Genomic DNA, 23,114 nt, shown 5'->3' on the forward strand with positions numbered 1-23,114 from the left:
TGTGGGGACTTAGTGTCCCGATTGATTGAGAAGAGAAGCTCACTCGGTCTAAGTGACCGTTTGAGAGAGGGAAAGGGTTGAAAGAGACCCGGTCTTTGTGACCACCTCAACGAGGAGTAGGTTTGCAAGAACCGAACCTCGGTAAAACAAATCACCGTGTTCATCCGCTTTATTTCTTTGGTGATTTGTTTTCCCTCTCTTTCGGACTCGTTTATATTTCTAACGCTAAACCCGGCTTGTAGTTGTGCTTAAACTTTATAAATTTCAGATTTGTCTATTCACCCTCCCTCTAGGTGACTTTCAGTTAGTTTTTCAATTCGAACAACTAACATTAGGCAAAATGTAACGCAGTTAGCCACGAACCAAACATGACTGTTGTTTCCAAGCCAATGAACAACTATTGCAAAAAAAAATTAATGTAGAGCTGATGGGGACAAGTGCCAAACGAGTGAAAGAGGTTCTGTTTTGGTTTTATACCAGCGAAGCCACGAGTCTTGATGTTTATCTGGCGAAGCCAAATGTGACGACCCAGACGAGTTGGAATCCTAAAAATGATTTAATCTTTTAATTTAAAATAATTTAACCATATATATATTGTTGATAAAAATTTAAATAGTTTAATTTAACATAAAAAAGAAATTCATTTGGACAGGTTGGTCAGGGTCAGCCCGCAGGAGAGTGCGCGCTGCGACTCTATCCACTTCCCCCGGAGACCGGAGGCAAAAATCTCCCCTCCCCCAAAATCCTAGGCGTGGTGAAATCCTAAACCCGCTCCGCGGGCGGCGATGGCGCTCGTGTCCACCGCCACCGTCGCGTCGTCGTCCTACCACTGCGACCCCCACCTCTTCCCAGGGGCCAGGAGGAGCTGGCGCGAGCCGAGGTGGAGCCGCGGCGGCGCGGGCGCGAGGCTAGCGGTGCTGCAGCGTGCGGGCGGCGGCGGGCTCGCGGTGCTGGAGCGAGCGGGCGCGGGTGCGGGGTCCGCGGTGCTAGAGCGGGCGGGGGGCGCCGCGGCGGCCGCGGCGAGGAGGGAGGAGCTGGTGCCCTCGGGGAATGCGAGGAACTCGTACGAGGTGGAGTCACTGATCGACCGGCTGAGCAACCTGCCGCCGCGGGGCTCCATCGCGCGCTGCCTTGAGACAGCGCGGCACCGGCTGACGCTGCAGGACTTCGCGGCGGTGTACCGCGAGTTCTCCCGCCGCGGGGACTGGCAGCGCTCGCTCCGGCTCTTCAAGTACATGCAGCGCCAGTCGTGGTGCCGCCCCGACGAGCACATACACGCCATCGTCATCGGCGTGCTCGGGCGCCAGGGCCCCGCGCTGCTCGACAAGTGCCTCGAGGTGTTCCACGACCTCCCCGCCGAGTCGCGCACTGCGCTCTCCTATACCTCCCTCATCGCCGCCTACGCGCGCAACGCGCTGCACGAGGAGGCCCGCGCGCTGCTCGACCAGATGAAGGCCACGGGGGTCGCGCCCACCGCCGCCACCTACAACACCGTGCTCGCCGCCTGCGCCCGCGCCACCGACCCACCCGTCCCCTTCGACATGCTCCTCGGCCTGTTCGCTGAGATGCGGCACGACGCGTCCCCCTCCGTGCGCCCCGACCTTACCACCTACAACACCCTCCTTGCCGCCGCCGCCGTGCGCTCTCTGGCTGATCAGTCTGAAATGCTGCTGCACACTATGCTTGAGGCCGGCGTCTCCCCGGACACTGTTTCTTATCGTCACATTGTGGATGCCTTTGCCAGTGCCGGCAACCTCTCCCGTGCAGCCGAGCTATTCTCCGAAATGGCAGCCACGGGGCACACGGCGGATGCCTCTGCTTATTTGGGACTCATGGAAGCACACACGCGTGTTGGCGCCACTGCTGATGCGGTGGCTGTGCTGCGACAGATGCAGGCTGATGGATGTGCGCCAACAGCTGCCACTTACCGTGTCCTGCTCGATCTTTATGGAAGGCAGGGGCGGTTTGATGGAGTGCGCCAACTCTTCCGTGAGATGAGAACTGCTGTACCGCCAGACACGGCCACATATAATGTGCTTTTCCGTGTATTCGGAGATGGTGGCTTCTTCAAGGAGGTGGTGGAGCTCTTCCATGATATGCTTAAAACTGGGGTACAGCCTGATATGGTGACCTGCGAAAATGTCATGGCTGCCTGTGGTCACGGTGGCCTCCATGGGGATGCAAGAGAAGTTCTTGAATATATGACCAGAGAAGGAATGGTGCCTACTGCAGATGCCTACACTGGCCTGGTTGAGGCCCTTGGCCACGCAGCTATGTATGAGGTCAGGAAACGAATCCTAAAATCTTATGAGTAATCCCACTTGTGATAAAATGATTTATTTGTGACCTTCTCGGTATGCAGGAAGCCTATGTTGCTTTCAACATGATGACTGAAATCGGTAGCTTGCCAACTCTTGAGACCTACAATGCTCTTGCATTTGCATATGCTAGGGGTGGGCTCTTCCAGGAGGCTGAGGCCATCTTTTCTCGGATGAGTAACAATGCTGGCATTCAGAAAAGCAAAGACTCATTTGACGCCCTCATCGAAGCATATTGCCAGGGCTCCCGATTGGATGATGCAGTGAAGGCGTACATGGAGATGCGTAAATCCAGGTTTAATCCAGATGAGCGGTCCCTTGAGGGAGTACTTAATGCCTACTGCATAGCAGGGGTCATAGATGAGAGTAAAGAACAGTTTGAAGAACTTCAATCTAGTGTGACTATGCCCAGCGTTATTGCCTATTGCATGATGCTGTCACTATATGCCAGGAATGACAGGTAACAGTGAAGGACTCATTGTCTTAATCTGTCAGATATTCCCTCTGAAAGGTTGCTCATGGTTTTATGATAGAAATACTGGTGCTAACAAACAGCGCATTGCATGTTCTTGATTGAAACTTAGGCTAAATTAACAACATGTAACAAGCAATTGTAACATAAATTGCCAAAAACAACTGTCCCTCAGCCTCCAAAAAGAAGTTGGAGCACCAAACAGCATGCTGGTACGCGCTAATGGAATTTAGGTAATAGTTTTTCAGATCAGAGATCTTGAGCCTTGTTCACCCTTACCGTTACAATTAAGCACTCAATTTCAGAAGCAATTGTTTCATGGTGTGTTGAGTATTGATTAAGCATGCTGGTAAGTGCATTGATGTGCTTGTCATTAAGGCACCACCTGTTCTCACTATGGTACTATTAGGTATGAATTCATATTGATTGTATGCTTTGTGGTGGAATAAATTTCTTCTGTTATTTTGTGTGCTCCTTCTTGGGCTTATCAATCTTATTCTTACGTTGGCCACGAATACTGATCTGGTATGTCCTATGTTATTGAGGATTTCTGGAAACATTAGTAATGGACAAGGCACAATGCCTATAGTTGCGATTATCAGTTTAAACCGAACAATTGTCAAGGAGAGGATCAATGCTTTGGACGTGTTAGAATACCCGTTTAGGGTTTGGGGTTTTCCCTATGTAATTACTGTCTCGCCCCTCTGTAATGGGCTTGGCCCAGTACTCAAGTCTATTAATACACCACCCAACCCTTGTTAGGGTTAGGGTTCACACTTCAATATGGTATCAGATTAGGTTTTTCCCACTCTACTCCCTCCCAGCCGCCGCCCCCCAACCGACAGCACCTCTCCCCACCGCCGAGCGCCGCCAGGGCTGCCGGAGCCGCGCCCCCGACGCCTCTCCCCCACCCATCTCTCTCTCCCACCTGACTCCAGCTCTCTTTCTCTCTCCTGCTCATCCGCCAGGAGCCGCGAGGAGCAGCGCCCCAGCCTGCAACCAAGACCGCGCGCGCCCCTGCTCATCCGGTCGCGCGCCCAGGCGCCCTGCCAGAGCCGCCCGGCCACCTGCGCCAAGCCCCGCCACTCCCGACGCCGCGCGCCCAACGCCGCTCAGCCCGCGCCGCCGCACCGACCGGCCTCGGCCCCGTGCAGCAACCGCGACCGAGCCGCCCGTCCCCAAGCTCGCGGCCCGACGCGCCGCCAGGTGCAGCAGCCGCGCCCGGCGCCGCTCTCTGCCCCGCGACCCGCCCAGGCTGCGGCCGAGCCGCCGTCCGCGCAGCCCATCGGACCCACGCCCAGGCGCGCCTTGGACGGCCGCCGCCAGGACGCGACCCCGGCCGCTCTCGCGCCAGGAGTCGAGCAGCCCCGCGCGACCCCGACGCTCCTTCCCCGCGCCAAGACCCGACCGCGCTAGGAGCCCTGCACCCGCGCGCGCCCAGCGTCGCGACAGAGCCGCCCTGTCGCCCTCTTCGGCCGAGCCTTCTCCGTCCGCGAGTCGCTGCTGGGGCTCGTCGGCGCGTCCTTTGTCCTGCTGTTCTTCACCTCCGTCGCGTCACTCATCATCTCGATCTAGGGTTTGTGGCCGACCAACCTCTCCCCACCGCCAGCCGCGCCCTTCCTGCTCGCGCCCTTCCTGTTTCGCGCCCGGTTGTCCAGTCCGCGCCTCCCTGCGCTGGGTGACCGCGCCCCGGCCCAGCAGTGACACGACCCTCCCACACCGGTCGCCATGAGCTTTACCTCGCCCGCCGCTCTCGTGACTGTGCGTGTCCTCCTCCACGACGGCCAGCTCATCCGGGGCATGTTCGTGTCCTTCGATCCAGTCTGGAACCCTATTCTTCGGGACTACGTCGAGGTCCACCCTCAGGCGGGCTGTCACGTGCCTGGACCGCTTGTCTTCCCACGTGCTGCGATCGCCTCCCTAGCAGTTGAGCCCGTGTCATCTCCCTCCCTTCCTAGTGCCTTTATCGGGGCACCTTCTCTGGCCCTCTCCGCTCACACCGTACCTTCGCCACTTCCACCTCCCCGAACCACCACCGATTGGGTGGTTGACTCCGGGGCCTCCTTCCACACTACCCCCACCACTAATTCGTTACTCCACTCCCATCCACCCCACCCCTCACATCCTACCTCCATCGTCGTCGGCAACGGTTCCACCCTCCCGGTCACCTCAGTAGGTACATCGGTTCTTCCAGGACCATTCTGCCTTAACGACGTCCTTGTTGCTCCCGGACTGACTCATCCCCTCCTCTCGGTTCGTCGCTTCACTAGTGACAACCAGTGCTCTATGGAGTTCGACCCCTGGGGCCTCACCATACGCCACCTTCCCACACATGCTGTGCTCGCTCGCTGTGACAGCTCCGGCCCCCTCTATTCTCTTCACTTGCCCTACACTCCCCACACCAGAGTAGCCTCCTCTCCTGTACTTACTACTACCACCACATCACATGCTCTTACTACTACCACCACCTCCTCCGCCATTTGGCACCGTCGCCTCGGGCACCCTGGACCTGACGTCATGTCCCAGCTTTCCGGCCACTCCGACATATCCTATACTCGGGCCTATTCTGAGCGCCTCTGTCATGCTTGTCAGCTCGGTCGTCACTCCCGTCTTCCTTTTTCCACTTCCACGTCCAGGGCTGTTCAGGCCTTTGATCTTGTCCACTGTGATCTCTGGACATCTCCTGTCCTTAGCCTCTCCGGCTACAAATACTACCTGGTCATTCTGGACGACTACTCCCATTTCCTTTGGACTTTCCCCCTTCGGCTGAAGTCCGACACGTTTACCACCCTCACTCACTTCTTCGCCTGGGTATCCACCCAGTTTTGGCGCCCGGTTCGTGCCCTGCAGTGCGACAATGGCCGCGAGTTCGACAACAACGCCTCCCGTTCTTTCTTCCTCACTCACGGCGTCCAGTTGCGTCTCTCGTGTCCCTACACCTCTGCTCAGAACGGCCGGGCCGAGCGCATGATTCGCACCACCACCAACATGATCCGCTGCCTTCTCTTTCAGGCGTCTCTCCCTGCCACCTACTGGGCAGAGGCCCTTCATACTGCCACGCATCTCCTCAACAGTCTTCCCTCGAAGGCGGTGAGCCACCCTACACCTCATTTTGCCCTGTACGGCACAGTCCCTTCCTACGACCACCTGCGCGTGTTCGGCTGTGCCTGCTACCCTAACACTTCCGCTACCGCCCCTAACAAGCTTTCTCCTCGCTCCACTCGATGCCTCTTCCTCGGCTACTCCCCTGACCACAAGGGGTCTCGGTGCCTGGACCTCACCTCCCACCACATCATCATCTCTCGTCACGTCGTCTTCGACGAAGATGTGTTTCCCCTTGCAGGCTCCACCCCACCCACCGATCTAGACTCACTCCTCGAGTCTGATCCGGTTCCCCCCCACCCCCGGCGCCCCGCCTTGCGCCGTTACCCGTACCTCGTGCGGCCACGACGCCACCGCTCGTGCCCATTCCCGCGCCACGCGCGGCCCCGTCGATCACGCCTGCGCCACGCGCGGCCCCACCGATCACGCCTGCGCCACGCGCGGCCCCGACGACCCCGCCTGCGCCACGCGCGGCCCCGTTGATCACGCCTGCGCCACGCGCGGCCTCGGCGACCCCGCCTGCGCCACGCGCGGCCTCGTCGATCACGCCTGCGCCATGCGCGGTCCCGTCGACCCCGACTCGCTTCGCCGACCCCGCGCTCGTCTACCACCATCGCAGCCACGCTGCCACCTCGGCGCCTGCCGACTCGGGCCCGTCGACGAGCACGACCCGCTTTGCCGACCCCGCCGTCGTCTATCACCGCCGCGAGCCGGCCATACCCGCCGCTCCCGACGTTCCGGCGGCCCGCGCCGCTCCCAACGTTCCGGCGGCCCGCTCCGAGTCGTCAGTGTACCACCCGGTCGCCATCCATCGCGACCCCGGGCACGTCCACCCGATGGTGCTATGGAGGAGGAGTACGCGGCCCTCTTGGCCAACCACACCTGGGACCTGGTGCCGCGTCCGCCAGGCACCAACGTGGTCACCAGCAAGTGGCTATTTCGCCACAAGCTGACCTCGGACGGCTCCCTCGACCGCTACAAGGCCCGTTGGGTCCTTCGGGGCTTCACCCAGCGCCCCGGAGTGGAATACGACGAGATCTTTAGCCCCGTCGTCAAGTTCGCCACTGTTCGCGCCGTCCTCTCCCTCGCCCTCTCCCGCGACTGGGTGATCCACCAGCTCGACGTCAAGAATGCCTTCCTCCATGGCACTCTGACGGAGACTGTCTACTGCAGCCAGCCCACCGGCTTCATCGACGCTGACTGTCCGGATCTGGTCTGCCGGCTGAACCGGTCCCTGTACGGCCTCAAGCAGGCGCCATGGGCATGGTACAGTCGCTTCGCCTCCTACCTGGCCTCCATCGGCTTCGTCGAGGCCAAGTCGGACACGTCCCTGTTCATCTACCGGCGCGGCGACGACACCGTCTACCTCCTGCTCTACGTCGACGACATTGTGCTCACGGCATCCACCGCCGACCTTCTTCACCGCACGATCGTCGCCCTTCAGCGGGAATTCGCCATGAAGGACCTGGGGCCCCTACACCACTTCCTTGACATCACCGCCGAGCGCCGGCCTCAGGGTCTCTTCCTCCACCAGCGCCAGTACGCCATCGACATCCTGGAGCGGGCTGGCATGTCTGATTGTAAGCCTTGCTCCACGCCTGTCGACACCCAGGCCAAGCTCTCTGAGGACGACGGGCCTCCGGTCGCCGACGCGACGTCCTACCGGAGCCTTACCGGCGCGCTCCAGTACCTCACCTTCTCCAGGCCCGACATCGCTTACGCCGTCCAGCAGGTGTGCCTGCATATGCACACTCCGCGGGAGCCCCATCTCACCGCGCTCAAGCGGATTCTGCGCTACCTCCGCGGCTCCCTCGACTACGGCCTCCTACTCCGACCATCCCCGATGTCGGAGCTTGTGGTCTACACCGATGCTGACTGAGCTGGCTGTCCCGACACGCGCCGGTCCACCTCCGGTTACGCCGTGTTCCTGGGCGCCAACCTCGTCTCTTGGGCCGCCAAACGGCAGCCCGTCGTCTCTCGCTCCAGCGCTGAGGCCGAGTACCGCGCCGTGGCCAACGGCGTGGCAGAGGCCTCCTGGCTACGACAACTCCACGAGCTCAACAGTCCCCTTCAGCGCGCCACCCTCGTCTACTGCGACAACGTCAGCGCGGTCTACCTCTCCACTAATCCCGTGCAGCATCAGCGCACGAAGCACGTGGAGATTGACCTGCACTTCGTCCGCGAGCGTGTCGCTGCCGGTGACGTTCGGGTTCTCAGCGTCCCCACCACGCTGCAATTCGCTGTCATCTTCACCAAGGGGTTACCGTCGAGTGTATTTTTAGACTTTCGCTCCAGTCTCAACATCTGTACAGGATAGAGTTGTGACTGCAGGGGGGTGTTAGAATACCCGTTTAGGGTTTGGGGTTTTCCCTATGTAATTACTGTCTCGCCCCTCTGTAATGGGCCTGGCCCAGTACTCAAGTCTATTAATACACCACCCAACCCTTGTTAGGGTTAGGGTTCACACTTCAATAGGACGCAAAGCATATTTGTGTTTATATAACTTAGTAGTCACTGAATATATTATCTTGTTTGGTGTCAGATATGACATTGATGTGCAGACCACATTCCCTATTTCTACCCAATGTGATTGGACTACACCATGATCAGTGTTCATTGTTTCAGGTGGACTGACGCGTACGATCTGCTGGAAGAAATGAAAACAAATCGTGCTAGTAGTACACATCAAGTAATTGCTTCCCTAATCAAAGGGGAATATGATGATAGCTCCAACTGGCAAATGGTTGAATATGTCCTCGAAAACAGTACCATGGAAGGCTGTGACTATAGTTTCCGATTCTTTAATGCTCTCCTTGGTGTGCTTTGGTGGTTTGGTCAGAAGGGCCGAGCTGCTAGAGTTCTGGATCAAGCAGTAAAATTTGGGCTGTTCCCTGAGTTATATCGTGACACCAAACTGGTTTGGTCACTAGATGTACATAGGTAATGCTATATGTCTCATTGGTAGTATGTGTGTTAAGCAACCTTATCTTCTATCGGCCAGGCTATACTTAGTATCAGTTTGCATTTCAGGATGTCGATGGGTGGAGCACTGGTGGCTGTGTCAGTATGGCTCAATAAGCTTTATGACAGACTAGTAGAAGATGAAGATCTTCCACAGTTAGCATCTGTTGTTGTATTGTAAGCTTCCAGCCTAATACTCAAATGCTCCTTTCATATTATCATCTTCTGTCGCTCTCTTATGGTATATTCTTGAATTAGCTCTGTAGTAGATAGTTCAGTCGTTTTGCTTGATATACTCATAGAAGTGCAACTTGATTTTAAGCTAGTGCCTATATTGCTGTTTGGACGTTACATGGAGAGAGAGAGAGGGCACAAACTTTTCCATGGATAACAGTACTCCATAATCATTATTTCAATTGTATTCTCATAGAACAATATATTGCCTTCACTCACATATAATCACCTAGTTCAGTGAATATTTTCGTGCTAGCCTGCTTTGTTCTGTCTGATAGTTTTTTTTTTCGATATCCAGGAGAGGAGAAATGGAGAAAAGCACAGTTACAAGAGGACTGCCAATCGCCAAAGTCGTCTACTCCTTTCTAAACGATACACTATCAGCGTCCTTCCATTTTCCAAAATGGAACAAGGGACGAATCATATGCTTGAAGTCCCAACTAAAAAGGCTGCAGTCGGCCGTAGACTCCTCAAATGGGTCTCTTGCAGCTGGTTTTGTCGACATGACAAACTCCCGTCTGCCGGCTCCCGGTTCCAAGATATACACAAGCGAGGACCAATTGGATAATGGTTCACGCCATTTGCCTGACGAACCGTTGGCGGAGGAAAAGGAGTCGGAGCTTCTCGCACTGTGAGCTGCTGCCCTTCGCATCTACAGTTGTGATGCCATTGGTCTGAACAAGGGGAGACGAGATGCAGGATACCAAGCGTATTTTCGGAGTTCGTCCATTCAGATCTCCGTCTCGGTCTCAGTTATCCAGGGTGGGTGCTACATACTGCAGATTCACATCTTGCCTGGAATTTATTTGGCTGGGGCTTGACAGTCAATGCTGAACTTGAGTTGCATTTCAGGCAGGATTTTAGCTCGTTGTAGGGAGAACGAGCTTATGGATGTTGTTGACTGTGTATGGCATCCTTGTGCGTCCAGCTCAAGTGCTCAACTCTGTAAAACATGATAGCCTGATAAGTCTGTTGATACGATCTGAATCCTGATGATGGGGATAGTGCCTGTAGTGTGATTTGTATTATTACCAGCTGAGTGACCATCTGTTGCTTGCTACTAATAAATCTCTCTTTATTAAAAGCTCCTACCATTTCCTCGCACCAGGAGGCTCCGCCGGGGACCCGAAACATTCATCAAATTCAGCTCGGAGCCCCGCCTGCCTCACCCGGTCGCCCCCGACCTGGCGACCAAAGCCGTGCCTACTGCCTACCGAGCCCCTCATCTCGGCGACCGTCTCTCTCTTCCTCGCTCTCGCCGACGGCAGCCCCGACCAATAACAACGTTTTTGCATTTGTTTTTATTGGCCACTTCGGTCGAACCAATATCTTTTTGCTTGATAGTTCTATTATATTGACAGGAAATGGTTATGTGTCCACTTGCATCTCGTAAAAACTCAACCGACCCTCATTTATGGTTGATTGTGTCTAACGACGAAAAACGTTACACTCATTGTTGGCATGGAAAAAAGAATTATACCACTTGTAGTAAGCACATCTTTTTAATTCATCTAGAGAAGGAAAAGTATGAGTTACTTTAATGTTGTCAGTTTTCACTAGTTCATCAAATGTTCTATGACACTTAGCAACATTAAAAGTAAATTTAACTTCTTGTCAAATCTTTTGAACCAGTTGTAAAGAAGAACAAGGTGAAGGTTTGACCTTTGTTGGCTAAACAAGTTCGGCGCTACATATATTTATGGATTCGTCATTCGAATTATCGCACTCCACTAAATGTATAGTACATCCGACCGATAGGCCAAAGCTCGTTGATGTAGCTGAGCTATCGAAAAGAACTGGGTGCCATCCAATTTATCTCTCAAGTAGGATAGCAACTCATTAAAGGCCAGCCCAGCTAGCTCTTTGTCCGCGACATGGATTTCAAAGCGTCGGTTTCTAGTGTCCCGGAACCTCCGGATATAACCGTTAACCAACTCTTCGCATCCTTGTAGGACTGAGGCCAAATCAACCAACCCTAATTCATATTCACCAGAAAAGAAATGCTCATAAAACTTACTTTTCAAATCATTCCAGGAATTAATGGAATTAGGAGGCTGGATGACTTACCATGCAAAAGCGGTACCAATAAAGGATAAAAAAAATAAACGAACACGAAAGACTTCCCCATCAGCCAAATCGCCTAGGTGTGCTAGTAACTGGCCAGTGTTGCGAATCCCCATTTGTTGACGACGTATTAGACATAGACATCTTATTACCATTTTCAAATAATGGAAAATTAGGAGCAACGGATTTCTCCAACGAACGTGTTAATTTTCTAATTGATTCTTCTAACCATCCAATCTATTTTTTCATTTGATTCTGCTGCTGATCTACATACTGTTTAGTAGATTGGATGTCGTCGGGTTTACTTACGTTGATGATTTGAAGCGAAGATACAAGAGATGCGACATCAGTCTCTCCATGTTCGACAACCTTCTGGTGGCGATCCACCGTGTATTGTGAGAAGAATTTCTCCTTCGCTTGACGCATGTAGGGCATGTTTGGTTCCTTACCTCAATTGCCACACTTTGCCTAACTTTTTTGTCTAAGGTTAGTTATTCAATTTGGATGACTAACCTTAGGCAAAGTGTGGCACATTTAGCCACAAACCAAACATGCATGTAGTCTTTGTATTGTTGTTGCCCATCGACCGTCATGCTTTCAACAACCGGCTTGTAGACATAGATCTCGACTCTCGGGAGGGACCCCGTCGGGGCGTAGAGATCCTAGTGTGTATTGGCGTCGTCAAGCCACCCAAGACGCTTCTAGTCAACATAGAGCTGAAAAGAGGTGAAGATTTGAGTAGAGGGAGGCTAAACTAAGGCTACTCCTAATGCATAAGGGTAAAAACGATAAGTAGAGTTATTAGATCGACTATGGAGGTTGCTAATAAATCACGCTATAAATTCAGAATTCTAATTGATTTTGTGTAGGGTCGAACCATTTATATCGCCACCACGGACCGTCCGGTGGTCCATCACCATGAAAGAAGTCTAGGCTCACGACGCGGATTCCAATCCAGCGTAACTTGGATTGGGCCAGGTTAAGCACGCATGACGTCCTGTCAACGGAACGGCTGTAGAAGCTAGATTGAACAAGAGTCAAAAACGCAGGCGGCAGCCGCCTCAACCCCCGGCAGTGACGATGACGATGTCACGTCGCAGGTGCAACCCAGATTGATTGAACACGTAATATATTATATATATAGCAGGCCGATCTGACTTTAATATATCCATCCTATGTAAGAAAATGGAAAGAAAAGAAAAACCCATCGCGGTCATTCAGCCACCACCACGGGTGTGTGTCATGTCATGATGAAAACTCAAATTTGATGAAAAAACACAAGGCAAGATCTTTTTTCAAGGCAAAATCGAAATCACACAGACAGACAAAAGAAAAGGCGACAGGCGGCAGGGAGTCCAAAGCGAAACTTCCAGCGCACTGACGCGTGACGTCTGACCCCGACGGGGCCCTCAACCTTCCCTCTCTCTCTCTGCTCCGTGGGCCCCACCACCCACCCTTCCCGCGGAAACCCACCTCGCAGTCGCAGCACTCGGAGGCGGCAGGTAGGCAGGTTGGGTTTCCTCCTTCCTCCTTCCATCCTCTCCTCCCCCTCTGGATAAATAGCAGGCCGCGGACACAGCCGAGACCTTTCCATTTCCAGAGTTCCAAGGCTTCCCTTTTACCCCTTCGCTTCCCATGGCGCCGTGGGTGTGGGTGGCGTTGCAGGCGGCCGCCGTGGCTGCGTCCGCGGCGGAGGCGCTGAGCCTGGACGTCCACCACCGCTACTCGGCCACCGTGCGGGAGTGGGCGGGGCACCGCGCGCCGCCAGCCGGGACGGCGGAGTACTACGCGGCGCTCGCCGGGCACGACCTCCGCCGGCGCTCGCTGGCGGGAGGGGGGGAGGTGGCCTTCGCCGACGGCAACGACACGTACCGGCTCAACGAACTGGGATTGTGAGAGCCACTACTACTCTGCTCAGACTCGCTCGCTTGCCGTCCTCGTCAATCTATAATCCTCTCAGTTGGCTTGGCTTGGGATCGGGGAGAGGGATGGAATCATTAGCATGCTGCTCTGCTGTTCCTTTTGGCTTTTTGGGGGGCTAACCGGCTAAAGAAGCCTAAAGCGGGCGGTGGTTGCGCAGCTTGCATTACGCGGTGGTGGCGCTGGGGACGCCGAACGTGACGTTCCTGGTGGCGCTGGACACCGGCAGCGACCTCTTCTGGGTGCCCTGCGACTGCATCAACTGCGCGCCACTAGTCTCACCCAACTACAGGGTACTACCACCAAACCAAATTGTCTGTAATCCATGGACTGTACTACCACCAAATTTTCATTGTGTAAATTTGCACAGGATCTCAAGTTCGACACTTACAGCCCTCAGAAGTCGAGCACTAGCCGAAAGGTCCCATGCAGCAGCAATTTGTGCGATGAACAGAGTGCATGCCGGTCAGCAAGCAGCAGCTGCCCCTACAGCATCCAATACCTGTCTGATAACACATCATCCACCGGTGTGCTGGTTGAGGATGTCCTGTACCTGGTCACGGAGTATGGGCGGCAACCCAAAATCGTTACGGCCCCCATAACGTTCGGCTGTGGACGGACTCAGACGGGTTCATTTCTGGGCACTGCTGCACCCAATGGTCTACTTGGCCTGGGCATGGACACCATATCGGTCCCCAGTTTGCTAGCAAGTCAGGGAGTTGCTGCTGCCAATTCCTTCTCCATGTGCTTCGCACAAGATGGCCATGGTAGAATCAATTTTGGGGACACTGGAAGCTCAGATCAGCAGGAAACCCCGTTAAACATGTATAAACAAAAGTAAGTACGTACGTACGTGTTCCCTTTCTTCTCGTCGTCAACCTCATATGTACGTTCTTCCATCTGCAGTCCATACTACAACATAAGCATCACTGGTGCTACGGTGGGGAGTAAATCCATTCACACCAAGTTCAACGCTATTGTTGACTCTGGCACCTCTTTCACAGCTCTGTCTGATCCGATGTACACTCAAATCACTAGCAGCGTAAGTGTGCAAAAGGATTTATAAATGATCTCTCGCTCTGCTTTTCTTCTTACACATGTTCATTCTTTTGATCAGTTCAACTCACAAGTCCAGGATAAGCCAAGCCAGCTTGACTCTTCTCTGCCCTTTGAATTTTGCTACTCTATAAGGTATCTTCATCTATTAACTAACAGCCTCTCATAGTTATATCTACACTTACTGTATGCTGTACCCAATGGATTCGTTGCTGCACACTCCAGTCCAAAGGCTTCTACCAATCCTCCGAACATAAGCTTCACGGCGGAAGGTGGAAGCGTGTTTCCTGTCAATGATCCAATAATTACCATTACGGACTCTGTATCTGTAAGATACAACTGTCACTCTATGCTATTTGGTTATATCGCTATCCATGTACATGATTTTGTTAATTTGCAACTACCTCTCTCTCTCTATCTCTCTCAGAATCCGATGGCATATTGCTTGGCTGTTATGAAGAGCGAAGGTGTTAACTTAATAGGGGGTAAGCGCCTTCTGCATTCAAACTCTTCAACCTTCTGTTTCAACTAAACTCTTCAACATTCGTACCTTGGCTGGTCATTTTATATGCAGAGAATTTTATGTCTGGGCTGAAGGTCGTGTTTGATCGAGAGAGGAAGGTCTTGGGCTGGAAAAACTTTGATTGTAAGCACCATCATATCCATCTAGACGTTTTTTTACAGATTAAATTTACAAGAGCTTCAAACTAGAGCAATGCCGTTACATGTTGTGGCTGCTGACATGCCATGCCAGGTTACAGTGTGGGCAACTCAAGAAGCAACCTTCCAGTGAACCCAAATCCTTCTGGTGTTCCCCCTAAACCTGCCTTGGGACCTAACAGCTACACTCCTGAAGCTACCAAGGGCGCCTCGCCCAATGGCACCCAAGTCAATGTCTTGCAGCCTTCTGCAAGTTTTTCGCCGAAGCTGCGTTGCAACAGAAACGTCCTCGTCGCCGCTGCTCTGCTGTTCCTCGTGATCCTTTGATCACCTCAACTCCCCATGACAATCTTTTCAGAAACCAAATCGACAGATATGATAGATTTTAGTTAAACTTGGTTTACGTTGTATGTATTGAGTTACGTATAGTGTGATAGTATCACATTCTTTTGGCCTGTGTCCACAGTTCCAGTAGGAGTTAGGATAGAACACGGGATGAGTCCATAGCCCTTTTTTTTTGCACGTTCATAATGTACCTGGTGGATGTACTGTGTACATATTAGATATGACTTCAGGATGTATTGATTTTATAGAATAATTGAATAACGATGCTCGCATACACAGATATATATACTTCGCATTGCTTCTCTCTCGTTGGTGAGAGGGCCCCGCTCGTTGTTCCGAGGCAGGCTCCCGAAGCCGAGAGGCAAAGCTCTCGGCCTGCTGGATCGCAGCGCACTCTAGGAGACCCCTGATTTCACCGTAGATTCGGTGTTCCTCGGTGGTGGATGATTCTGGCATTGTTCGGAGCAAGATTGTTGCCGCAGTAAGGTTCTGGCTGGCCTTGTTAAAGGTCGGAGGGGCTTCGTGTCATGACCCAGGGTGCGTGACAGGATTGGAGATTAACAGAAGATAAGTGTGGTGATTTGATTTGTTGTTGGGCCATATACGGCCTTGTAACTAGTGATTGGCCCAAGGTTAGGCTGTATAAATACTGAACTGAAACTAGAAGAAAGGGAATGAAAAGAAAATACAGAAACATTTCTACCGCCTACCTCTGCTTCTCTCCTGTCTCCTTCCCGCTTCTGCTTCCTCCCGCTGCCTCCCTTTTATTCTTCTTCCTTATTCCAGAGATCGCCAGAGCTTTCTCGCCACGGACATCACAATTGGTATCAGAGGCTCGTCGCCATCCTTCTCGTTCTTGGATCCAGGCGGGTGGCTCGGTTGCTGTCAAGCGTTGGAGAGAAGTTGCAGACACGGCTCCTAACAAGCCATCCGCGCAGGCGCGACATCTGGTTGCCGCGATGGAAGATGTAGAGAAACGCCTGGCCGAGAAGTTCCAGCAAGCACTGGATTCCTCAGCGACAACTTTGATGGAACTATCTAAGAAGATGGACGACATTGGAGTGCCGGCAAGCAAGTTGGGAGAAATCGAGAGTCGACAAATGGAGAGCGACAAGATGGTGCAGTATCTACAGGCAAAGATGGACCTCTCTATGAAGTCCTTGGCTCAGGTGTCGCAGGAGCAGACCAAGTTGGCGAATATGGTGACTAATGCTGCAAGAGGAATGGCGTCGACCTCGAAATCCCCCGCTGGAGACGGATTGATGGGAGCTCATCCCACAGGCCCTCAGGTATGGCAGAATGTTCCACCCAAGCAGACACTCAATGTGGAAGGAGGATTTAAAAGGGTGGAAGATCATGGGAATATTGGGGAAGTGGATTCTGCAAACAAGAGGGTGTGGCTACCTAAAATGGATTTTCCCATATTTGAAGGAGAGGATGCTAGAGTATGGATTGATCATTGCGAGGCTTATTTTGCATTATATTCGATTCCTGAGGAGTTTAAAGTTAGTGCTGCTTATTTGCACTTGAAAGGGAGAGCAGCACATTGGTTCCAGTCTTGTAGAGAGAGTGTAGAGTTGTTTGAATGGTTCCAGTTTAGGCTGGCTGTTCTTAATGAGTTTGAAGTATCTACACATGCAGATAAGATGTTGGAGTTACTCACTCTGAAACAGACTGGAACTGCATTGGAATATAAGATTCAATTCGAAAAGTTGGTGTATCACATCAGGCTGTTTGACAAATCCATTAGCGAGACATTCTTGGTCACACAGTTCGTGTTGGGTCTCAAAATGGAATTAAGGGCTTGTGTTGAAGTACAATTTCCCAAGTCGGTCTCTATGGCAACACAACTTGCACTGAAACATGAGGCATTTCAGTCTAGACAGGGAACAGGGAACAAGAGGTTTGGCCTGGTGAAACCTGCATTTGTTTCTCATGTGAACAACAGGGAATCATCTGATTTGCATGGAGAGGTTTGGAAGGCCAAACAGTTGAAGGAGTATAGGAGAGTTAATGGACTATGTTACAAGTGTGGTGAAAAGTTTGTGCCAGGCCACAAGTGTAAAACTGCAGTCCAACCACAGCTGAATGTTATTGCCATAGAGGAAGGGGGTGATGGGGGTCCAATTCTGGATGATGAAGTGTTGGACTATTTGGAAACTGGTATTCACCAAGATGGGGATGAGGTGACTCTATCTCTCAATGCTATGAGAGGAACAGATAATTCTAAGTGCATTAAGCTCAGAGCACTAATCAACAACCAAGTGATACTGCAGTTGCTGGATTCGGGGAGTTCCAATACATTTGTCAGTAATCTGACTTTAGCCAGACTACATTGTGAGCTACAACAAATTGAACCAGTGGATGTTAAGGTGGCTAATGGACAAGTTTTGCGTTGCACCCAGAAGGCAATACAACTTGAGTGGTGGAGTTGTGGCAGAACTTTCCATGCTGATGCTTTTGTTATTCCAGTAGCTGCTTATGATATGGTGTTGGGAATGGACTGGCTAGAGCAGTACAGCCCTATGTTGTGTGCATGGGACCAGAAGTGGGTGGAATTCTATTATGAAGGAAGTATAATTAGGTTGCAAGGAGAGAAAGACAAAAGAAACAAGGAGATATTGGAAGTTTCTGGAGACCAGATTCAAGGTTGGACTAAAAGAAATGATATATGGGCCATGGCCTTATTACAAAAGGTGGAGGTGGAAGAGAAAAAAGATGCTGAGACAGTTCCTCCTGTGGTTGAAGATCTATTGGAACAATTCTCAGGGGTGTTTAAAGTACCAAACTCTCTTCCACCCTACAGAGATTATGATCATGCTATTTCTCTACTTCCAGGGTCAGCTCCAGTGAATTGCAGACCTTATAGATATTCTCCATTGCAAAAGGATGAGATCGAAAGGCAAGTTAAAGAGATGTTGCAAACTGGCCTGATTACTAGAAGTGTGAGTCCGTTTGCTTCCCCTGTACTTCTGGTAAAGAAAAAGGATGGTAGCTGGAGATTTTGTGTGGACTATAGGAAACTGAATGACATTACAGTTAAAAACAAATTTCCAATGCCAATTATTGATGAGTTTCTTGATGAGTTGGCTGGAGCTACCTGTTTTTCTAAACTAGACATGGCCTCTGGATTTCATCAGATTAGAATGGCTGCAGGTGATGAGGAGAAGACAGCATTCAAAACTCATCATGGGCATTTTCAATTTCGAGTCATGCCTTTTGGGCTCACTAATGCTCCAGCTACGTTCCAATGTTTGATGAATGCCATTTTTCAGCATTGCATGAGAAAGTTTGTCCTCATTTTCATGGATGATATTTTGGTGTATAGTTCTAGCTTGGAGCAACATGTTAATCATTTACAGGAAGTTTTTAGTGTGTTGCAGAAGCATCAGTTGTATGCCAAGAGGAGTAAATGCTCTTTTGCAGTGAAGCATATTGAATACCTGGGGCATGTAATTTCTGAAAATGGTGTTTCCACTGATCCCTCCAAAACAGCAGTGATGCAGAAATGGCCAATCCCTACATCTCACACAGATCTTAGGGGTTTTTTGGGACTCACAGGCTATTACAGGAAATTTGTGCAACATTATGGGATATTGGCAAAACCACTTACAATGGTTCTGCAGCAAAAACAGTTTGTTTGGCCACCTGCTGCTCAAGAGGCTTTTGAGGCATTGAAGGCTGCTATGGCTACTACACCGGTATTAGCTCTTCCCAATTTTGCAGAAACATTTGTGGTGGAAACTGATGCCTGTGATAAGGGCGTTGGAGCTGTGCTGTCTCAGAAAGGACACCCTATAGCTTATTACAGCAAGGCATTGGGAGTCCAGAATAGTAAACTTTCTATATATGAGAAGGAGTTTTTAGCTATATTGATGGCAGTGGACAAGTGGAGGTGCTACTTACAAAGGGGGCTCTTCATTATTAAGACTGACCACAAGAGCTTAACTCATTTGCAAGATCAAACTCTAGCAACTGAGCTGCAAAAGAAGGCAATGGCTAAGCTAGCTGGACTGCAATTCAAGATTCAATACAAAAAGGGAGCTGAAAATAAGGTTGCTGATGCTTTATCCAGGGTGGCTCCAAACATGGAATTAACTGCCATATCTGTAGGCACTCCAGTCTGGATTCAAGAGATAGTGAAGTCCTATGAGTTGGATGTTCAGTCTCAGAATCTGTTGAGAGAGCTGGCAGTGCAAAGCCCAAATTCTCAGGGTTTCAGACTTAAGGATGGGCTAATCTATAAGAATCATCAATTGATGGTGGGACAGAATGTGGGCTTACAGACTAAGTTGATTGCTGCTTTCCACTCATCAGCTGTGGGAGGTCATTCTGGGATACAAGCAACTTATCAGAGAATTAAGAGGTTGTTTTACTGGCAAGGCATAAAAAACGACGTGGAAACATTTGTCAAACAATGCCAAGTCTGCCAAAGAGCTAAACATGAGCACTGTAAGTACCCAGGATTATTACAGCCTCTTCCTATTCCTCAAAACTGTTGGCAGGACATTTCTATGGATTTCATAGAGGGGTTGCCCAAATCTAGTGGTTATTCTGTCATTATGGTGGTGGTGGACAGACTTACCAAGTATGCTCATTTCATCCCTATCAAGCATCCCTACACAGCCCACAGCATAGCTCACACATTCTTTTCAAATGTGGTCAAGTTACATGGGTTGCCAAAGTCCATAGTTTCCGATCGAGACAAAATTTTTACAAGTTTGTTTTGGCAAGAATTGTTCAAGTTGACTGGCACCCAACTTCATCTAAGCTCTGCCTACCACCCCCAAACTGATGGACAAACGGAACGCGTTAATCAGTGTTTGGAAATGTTTCTCCGCTGTGCAGTTCATGACACCCCTTCTCAGTGGGCAAAGTGGTTGGATTCAGCTGAATTGTGGTATAACAGTAGTTACCACACTTCTCTGAAATGCTCCCCATTTAAAGCATTATACGGTGTTGATCCTAATGTGGGCATGATGCCATTCGAGATGGGGGAAAGGGAGAATGATGCTTCTATTACTTTTCAGAATAGACATCATTACTTGGAGATGATCAAGGCACATTTGGCGGCAGCACAAAATAAGATGAAATATTATGCTGACCAGAACAGATCATTCCGGCAGTACCAAGAAGGAGACATGGTCTATGTCAAGCTGCAACCATTTGCTCAGTCCTCTGTTGCTCATAGACCTTGTGCCAAGCTGTCCTTTAAATACTTTGGACCATTTCAGATTTTATCTCGCATTGGTTCCGCTGCTTACAAACTCAATATGCCTGAATCAGCAGCTGTTCATCCTGTTTTCCATGTATCACAGCTGAAGACTCATGTTCCCAACAATACCCCAGTGTACTCCCAATTGCCATCTGCTGCTTTTGCTGAAGGAGTGTCACCTGAACCTGAAGTCATTCTGGATCGTCGGTTGGTGCAAAAGGGCGCAGCCGCTGTGGTTCAAGTACTTATCAAATGGGTCGGTCTTCCAGCAGAGATGTCATCTTGGGAAGACTATACAGTGCTGAAAGATCGATTTCCTGATGCCATCATCTGGAGTCCAGATGCTGCTCGAGGGGGGGAAAATGTCATGACCCAGGGTGCGTGACAGGATTGGAGATTAACAGAAGATAAGTGTGGTGATTTGATTTGTTGTTGGGCCATATACGGCCTTGTAACTAGTGATTGGCCCAAGGTTAGGCTGTATAAATACTGAACTGAAACTAGAAGAAAGGGAATGAAAAGAAAATACAGAAACATTTCTACCGCCTACCTCTGCTTCTCTCCTGTCTCCTTCCCGCTTCTGCTTCCTCCCGCTGCCTCCCTTTTATTCTTCTTCCTTATTCCAGAGATCGCCAGAGCTTTCTCGCCACGGACATCACACTTCGACCTCGGCATCTTCCATGATGCGGCGGTGGACATTGCGTGCCTTGGCGCGACCTCCCTCGTCAAGAGCTCTACCTGCTGCCTCCCGCTCAAGAACTTGCCGAAGCTGTTGTAGCCATTGCTGCTCTATCCAAACTTGGCGTGTAGCTCGCAGAGTGGCCTCAGGATCACGGACCCAGAGAAGTCCAAGCCAGGACCGAGACCGTCTTCCTCCTCGGAGTCTAGGTACCTCGAGGGGAAGTGGAGATCAGCATACATGCTGGTGCAGGTGTTTATGTCGAAGCTTGCTTGAAAGGGGATGGGATTGAACACCGATGGTTCTCCCCTGGCAAATGGTGGAGCCTGTACCTCCTGGTCCGTAGGAGGGGGAGTCGGCGAAGCTGGTGCCTCCCAATCCATAGGAGGAGTTAGTGAAGCTGGTGCCTCGCGACCCACAGGTGGGGGAGCCGACGAAGCTGGCGTCACTCGACCCATGGGAGGGAGAGTGGGGCCAGCGCCTCCCACGCTGCAGACACTAGTAGAAAAAAGCTCAAAGCCTGCGGCACCCATATATTTTTACAGACGGATCCGGTTATCCACCGACTGTGCTAATTCTAGTGGCGGTTCCTTAAGAAAACCGCCACTAGAAATCGTATTTCTACTGGCGGTTCCTTAAGAAAACCGCCACTACAAATCATGGATTTCTACTGGCGGTTTTCTTAAGGAACCGCCAGTAGAAATACGATTTCTAGTGGCGGTTTTCTTAAGGAACCGCCACTAGAAATCATTTTTATCCTTAATTTTTCGAGTTTTTCAAACGACCTCGTATCATAAAACCACCAAAATAAAAGTTCTAGATCTCTAAAAGTTATGAAACTTTTTAGTTGACAACTTTTTTATTTGAACTCATTTCGGTTCTCAAAAATTGAATCTAAGTATGTCAAATTTAAAATTCAAATTTTGCAAACTACCTCGGATGAAAAAAGTGTCAAAATAAAAGTTGTAGAACTTCAAAAGTTATTTATCTTTGTAGTTGACAACTTTTTTATTTGAATTCGTTTAGGGTCTCAAATATGCAATTTACACTCAAATGCTTTGTAATATGTGGAGAAAACAACTACAAACTAGACACAAGTCATGTCATAGACAGAGTGGTAGTGGAGGGTACGCTACTAACAACCGCGTAGCGCGCGAATTTTGCGCGAAAAATGCCGCGACTTGCGACTTGCACTGGCGGTTTAAAATCTGTTTCTGGAAACGATTTGCACTGGCGGTTTTATTACGTCGACCGCCAGTGAAAATCGATTTTCACTGGCGGTCTTCAGTTACCCGCCTGTAAAAATGGTGATTTCTACTGACCTCTAGCACTGGCGGTTACGAAAAACGTCACTGTAAATATGTTTAGGACCGTCAGTATAGAGCTTATCTGTACTAGTGAGAGGAACGAGCCAGTGGAGTCGGCGTTGGGGCGACACATATTGATGTCGATGCTTTGGGCGTGAGGCTAACACTCGTTAAGGGTTATTTGGTTTAAGGAATCACTATATCTAAATTGAGGTGATGCATCATGGGTTCATTCCTCAAATTTGGTGGGATGACTTCATTCCTCATATTAGTACTAACAAAGTAACTATGATGAATGAGGTGATGATAAATCAACTCATTCCATTACACAAACCAAACAAAAATAGTGAGGAGTGAGAAGATGATGAAATATGTCATTCCTCAAACCAAACACCCTATAAGTCCCTCGCAAGGGAGTCTGCATTGTCAGTTGGCCTGGGAGCGTCGACTGGGCGTGGAGCGCTGCCTGTGGCGCGGTTGCGGTTGTTTCATCTCTGTCTCCTGTGACGAGGAGGACGGGGGCGGAAGTCTGGTCGTTCCTCCATGGGCCAGGGGAGCAGGAGTGGCCTCGCTCCCCGTGGCTGGGAAAAGCGGTAGTCAGCATCAGCCGGGTGTCTATGTGGTAAGAGCACCATGTCGTAGTGTACTCCAAGTGACATGAACTCAAGACTCCCAAATCGGATCACCACGTCGAGCCGCAAAGGGTGCTGGGGTTAGCCGTCTGAAGCCTTGATGGGAACGTGGTGTCTGCACGTAGCGAGCCCCTACCTGACACTCCAAC

General features: G+C 50.8%; 2 protein-coding genes across 2 annotated transcripts; both read left to right on the plus strand.

Annotated features, from left to right (window-relative positions):
* The first annotated feature begins 662 nt into the window (after window positions 1-662).
* Window positions 663-10,072, plus strand: LOC103633614 (pentatricopeptide repeat-containing protein At1g74850, chloroplastic-like). Its single transcript, NM_001328386.1, has 5 exons — window positions 663-2,282; window positions 2,363-2,778; window positions 8,518-8,832; window positions 8,923-9,030; window positions 9,386-10,072. Exons 1-5 carry the CDS (start codon window positions 786-788, stop codon window positions 9,720-9,722), a joined length of 2,673 nt encoding a protein of 890 aa, NP_001315315.1. The 5' UTR covers window positions 663-785; the 3' UTR covers window positions 9,723-10,072.
* A 2,196-nt stretch (window positions 10,073-12,268) lies between these two features.
* Window positions 12,269-15,418, plus strand: LOC103633615 (aspartyl protease family protein 1). Its single transcript, XM_008655333.4, has 9 exons — window positions 12,269-13,043; window positions 13,232-13,364; window positions 13,442-13,908; window positions 13,978-14,113; window positions 14,189-14,262; window positions 14,353-14,455; window positions 14,555-14,612; window positions 14,702-14,773; window positions 14,882-15,418. The coding sequence occupies exons 1-9, from the start codon at window positions 12,787-12,789 to the stop codon at window positions 15,112-15,114; spliced, it is 1,533 nt and encodes a 510-aa protein (XP_008653555.1). The 5' UTR covers window positions 12,269-12,786; the 3' UTR covers window positions 15,115-15,418.
* The last annotated feature ends 7,696 nt before the right edge of the window (window positions 15,419-23,114 follow it).

This window comes from Zea mays, chromosome 7 (genome assembly GCF_902167145.1).
Source record: "Zea mays cultivar B73 chromosome 7, Zm-B73-REFERENCE-NAM-5.0, whole genome shotgun sequence".
Lineage (NCBI taxonomy): Eukaryota > Viridiplantae > Streptophyta > Magnoliopsida > Poales > Poaceae > Zea > Zea mays.

Bases quoted from the DNA above. Each gene is read 5' to 3' on its own strand.
- LOC103633615 (XM_008655333.4), top strand. From the start codon at position 12,787: ATGGCGCCGTGGGTGTGGGTGGCGTTGCAGGCGGCCGCCGTGGCTGCG. The intron at 14,114-14,188 runs GTAAGTGTGCAA...TCTTTTGATCAG, and splicing joins ACACTCAAATCACTAGCAGC to TTCAACTCACAAGTCCAGGA. The intron at 14,263-14,352 runs GTATCTTCATCT...TGCACACTCCAG, and splicing joins GAATTTTGCTACTCTATAAG to TCCAAAGGCTTCTACCAATC.
- LOC103633614 (NM_001328386.1), top strand. From the start codon at position 786: ATGGCGCTCGTGTCCACCGCCACCGTCGCGTCGTCGTCCTACCACTGC. The intron at 2,283-2,362 runs GTCAGGAAACGA...CTCGGTATGCAG, and splicing joins GCCACGCAGCTATGTATGAG to GAAGCCTATGTTGCTTTCAA. The intron at 9,031-9,385 runs GTAAGCTTCCAG...TTCGATATCCAG, and splicing joins TTAGCATCTGTTGTTGTATT to GAGAGGAGAAATGGAGAAAA.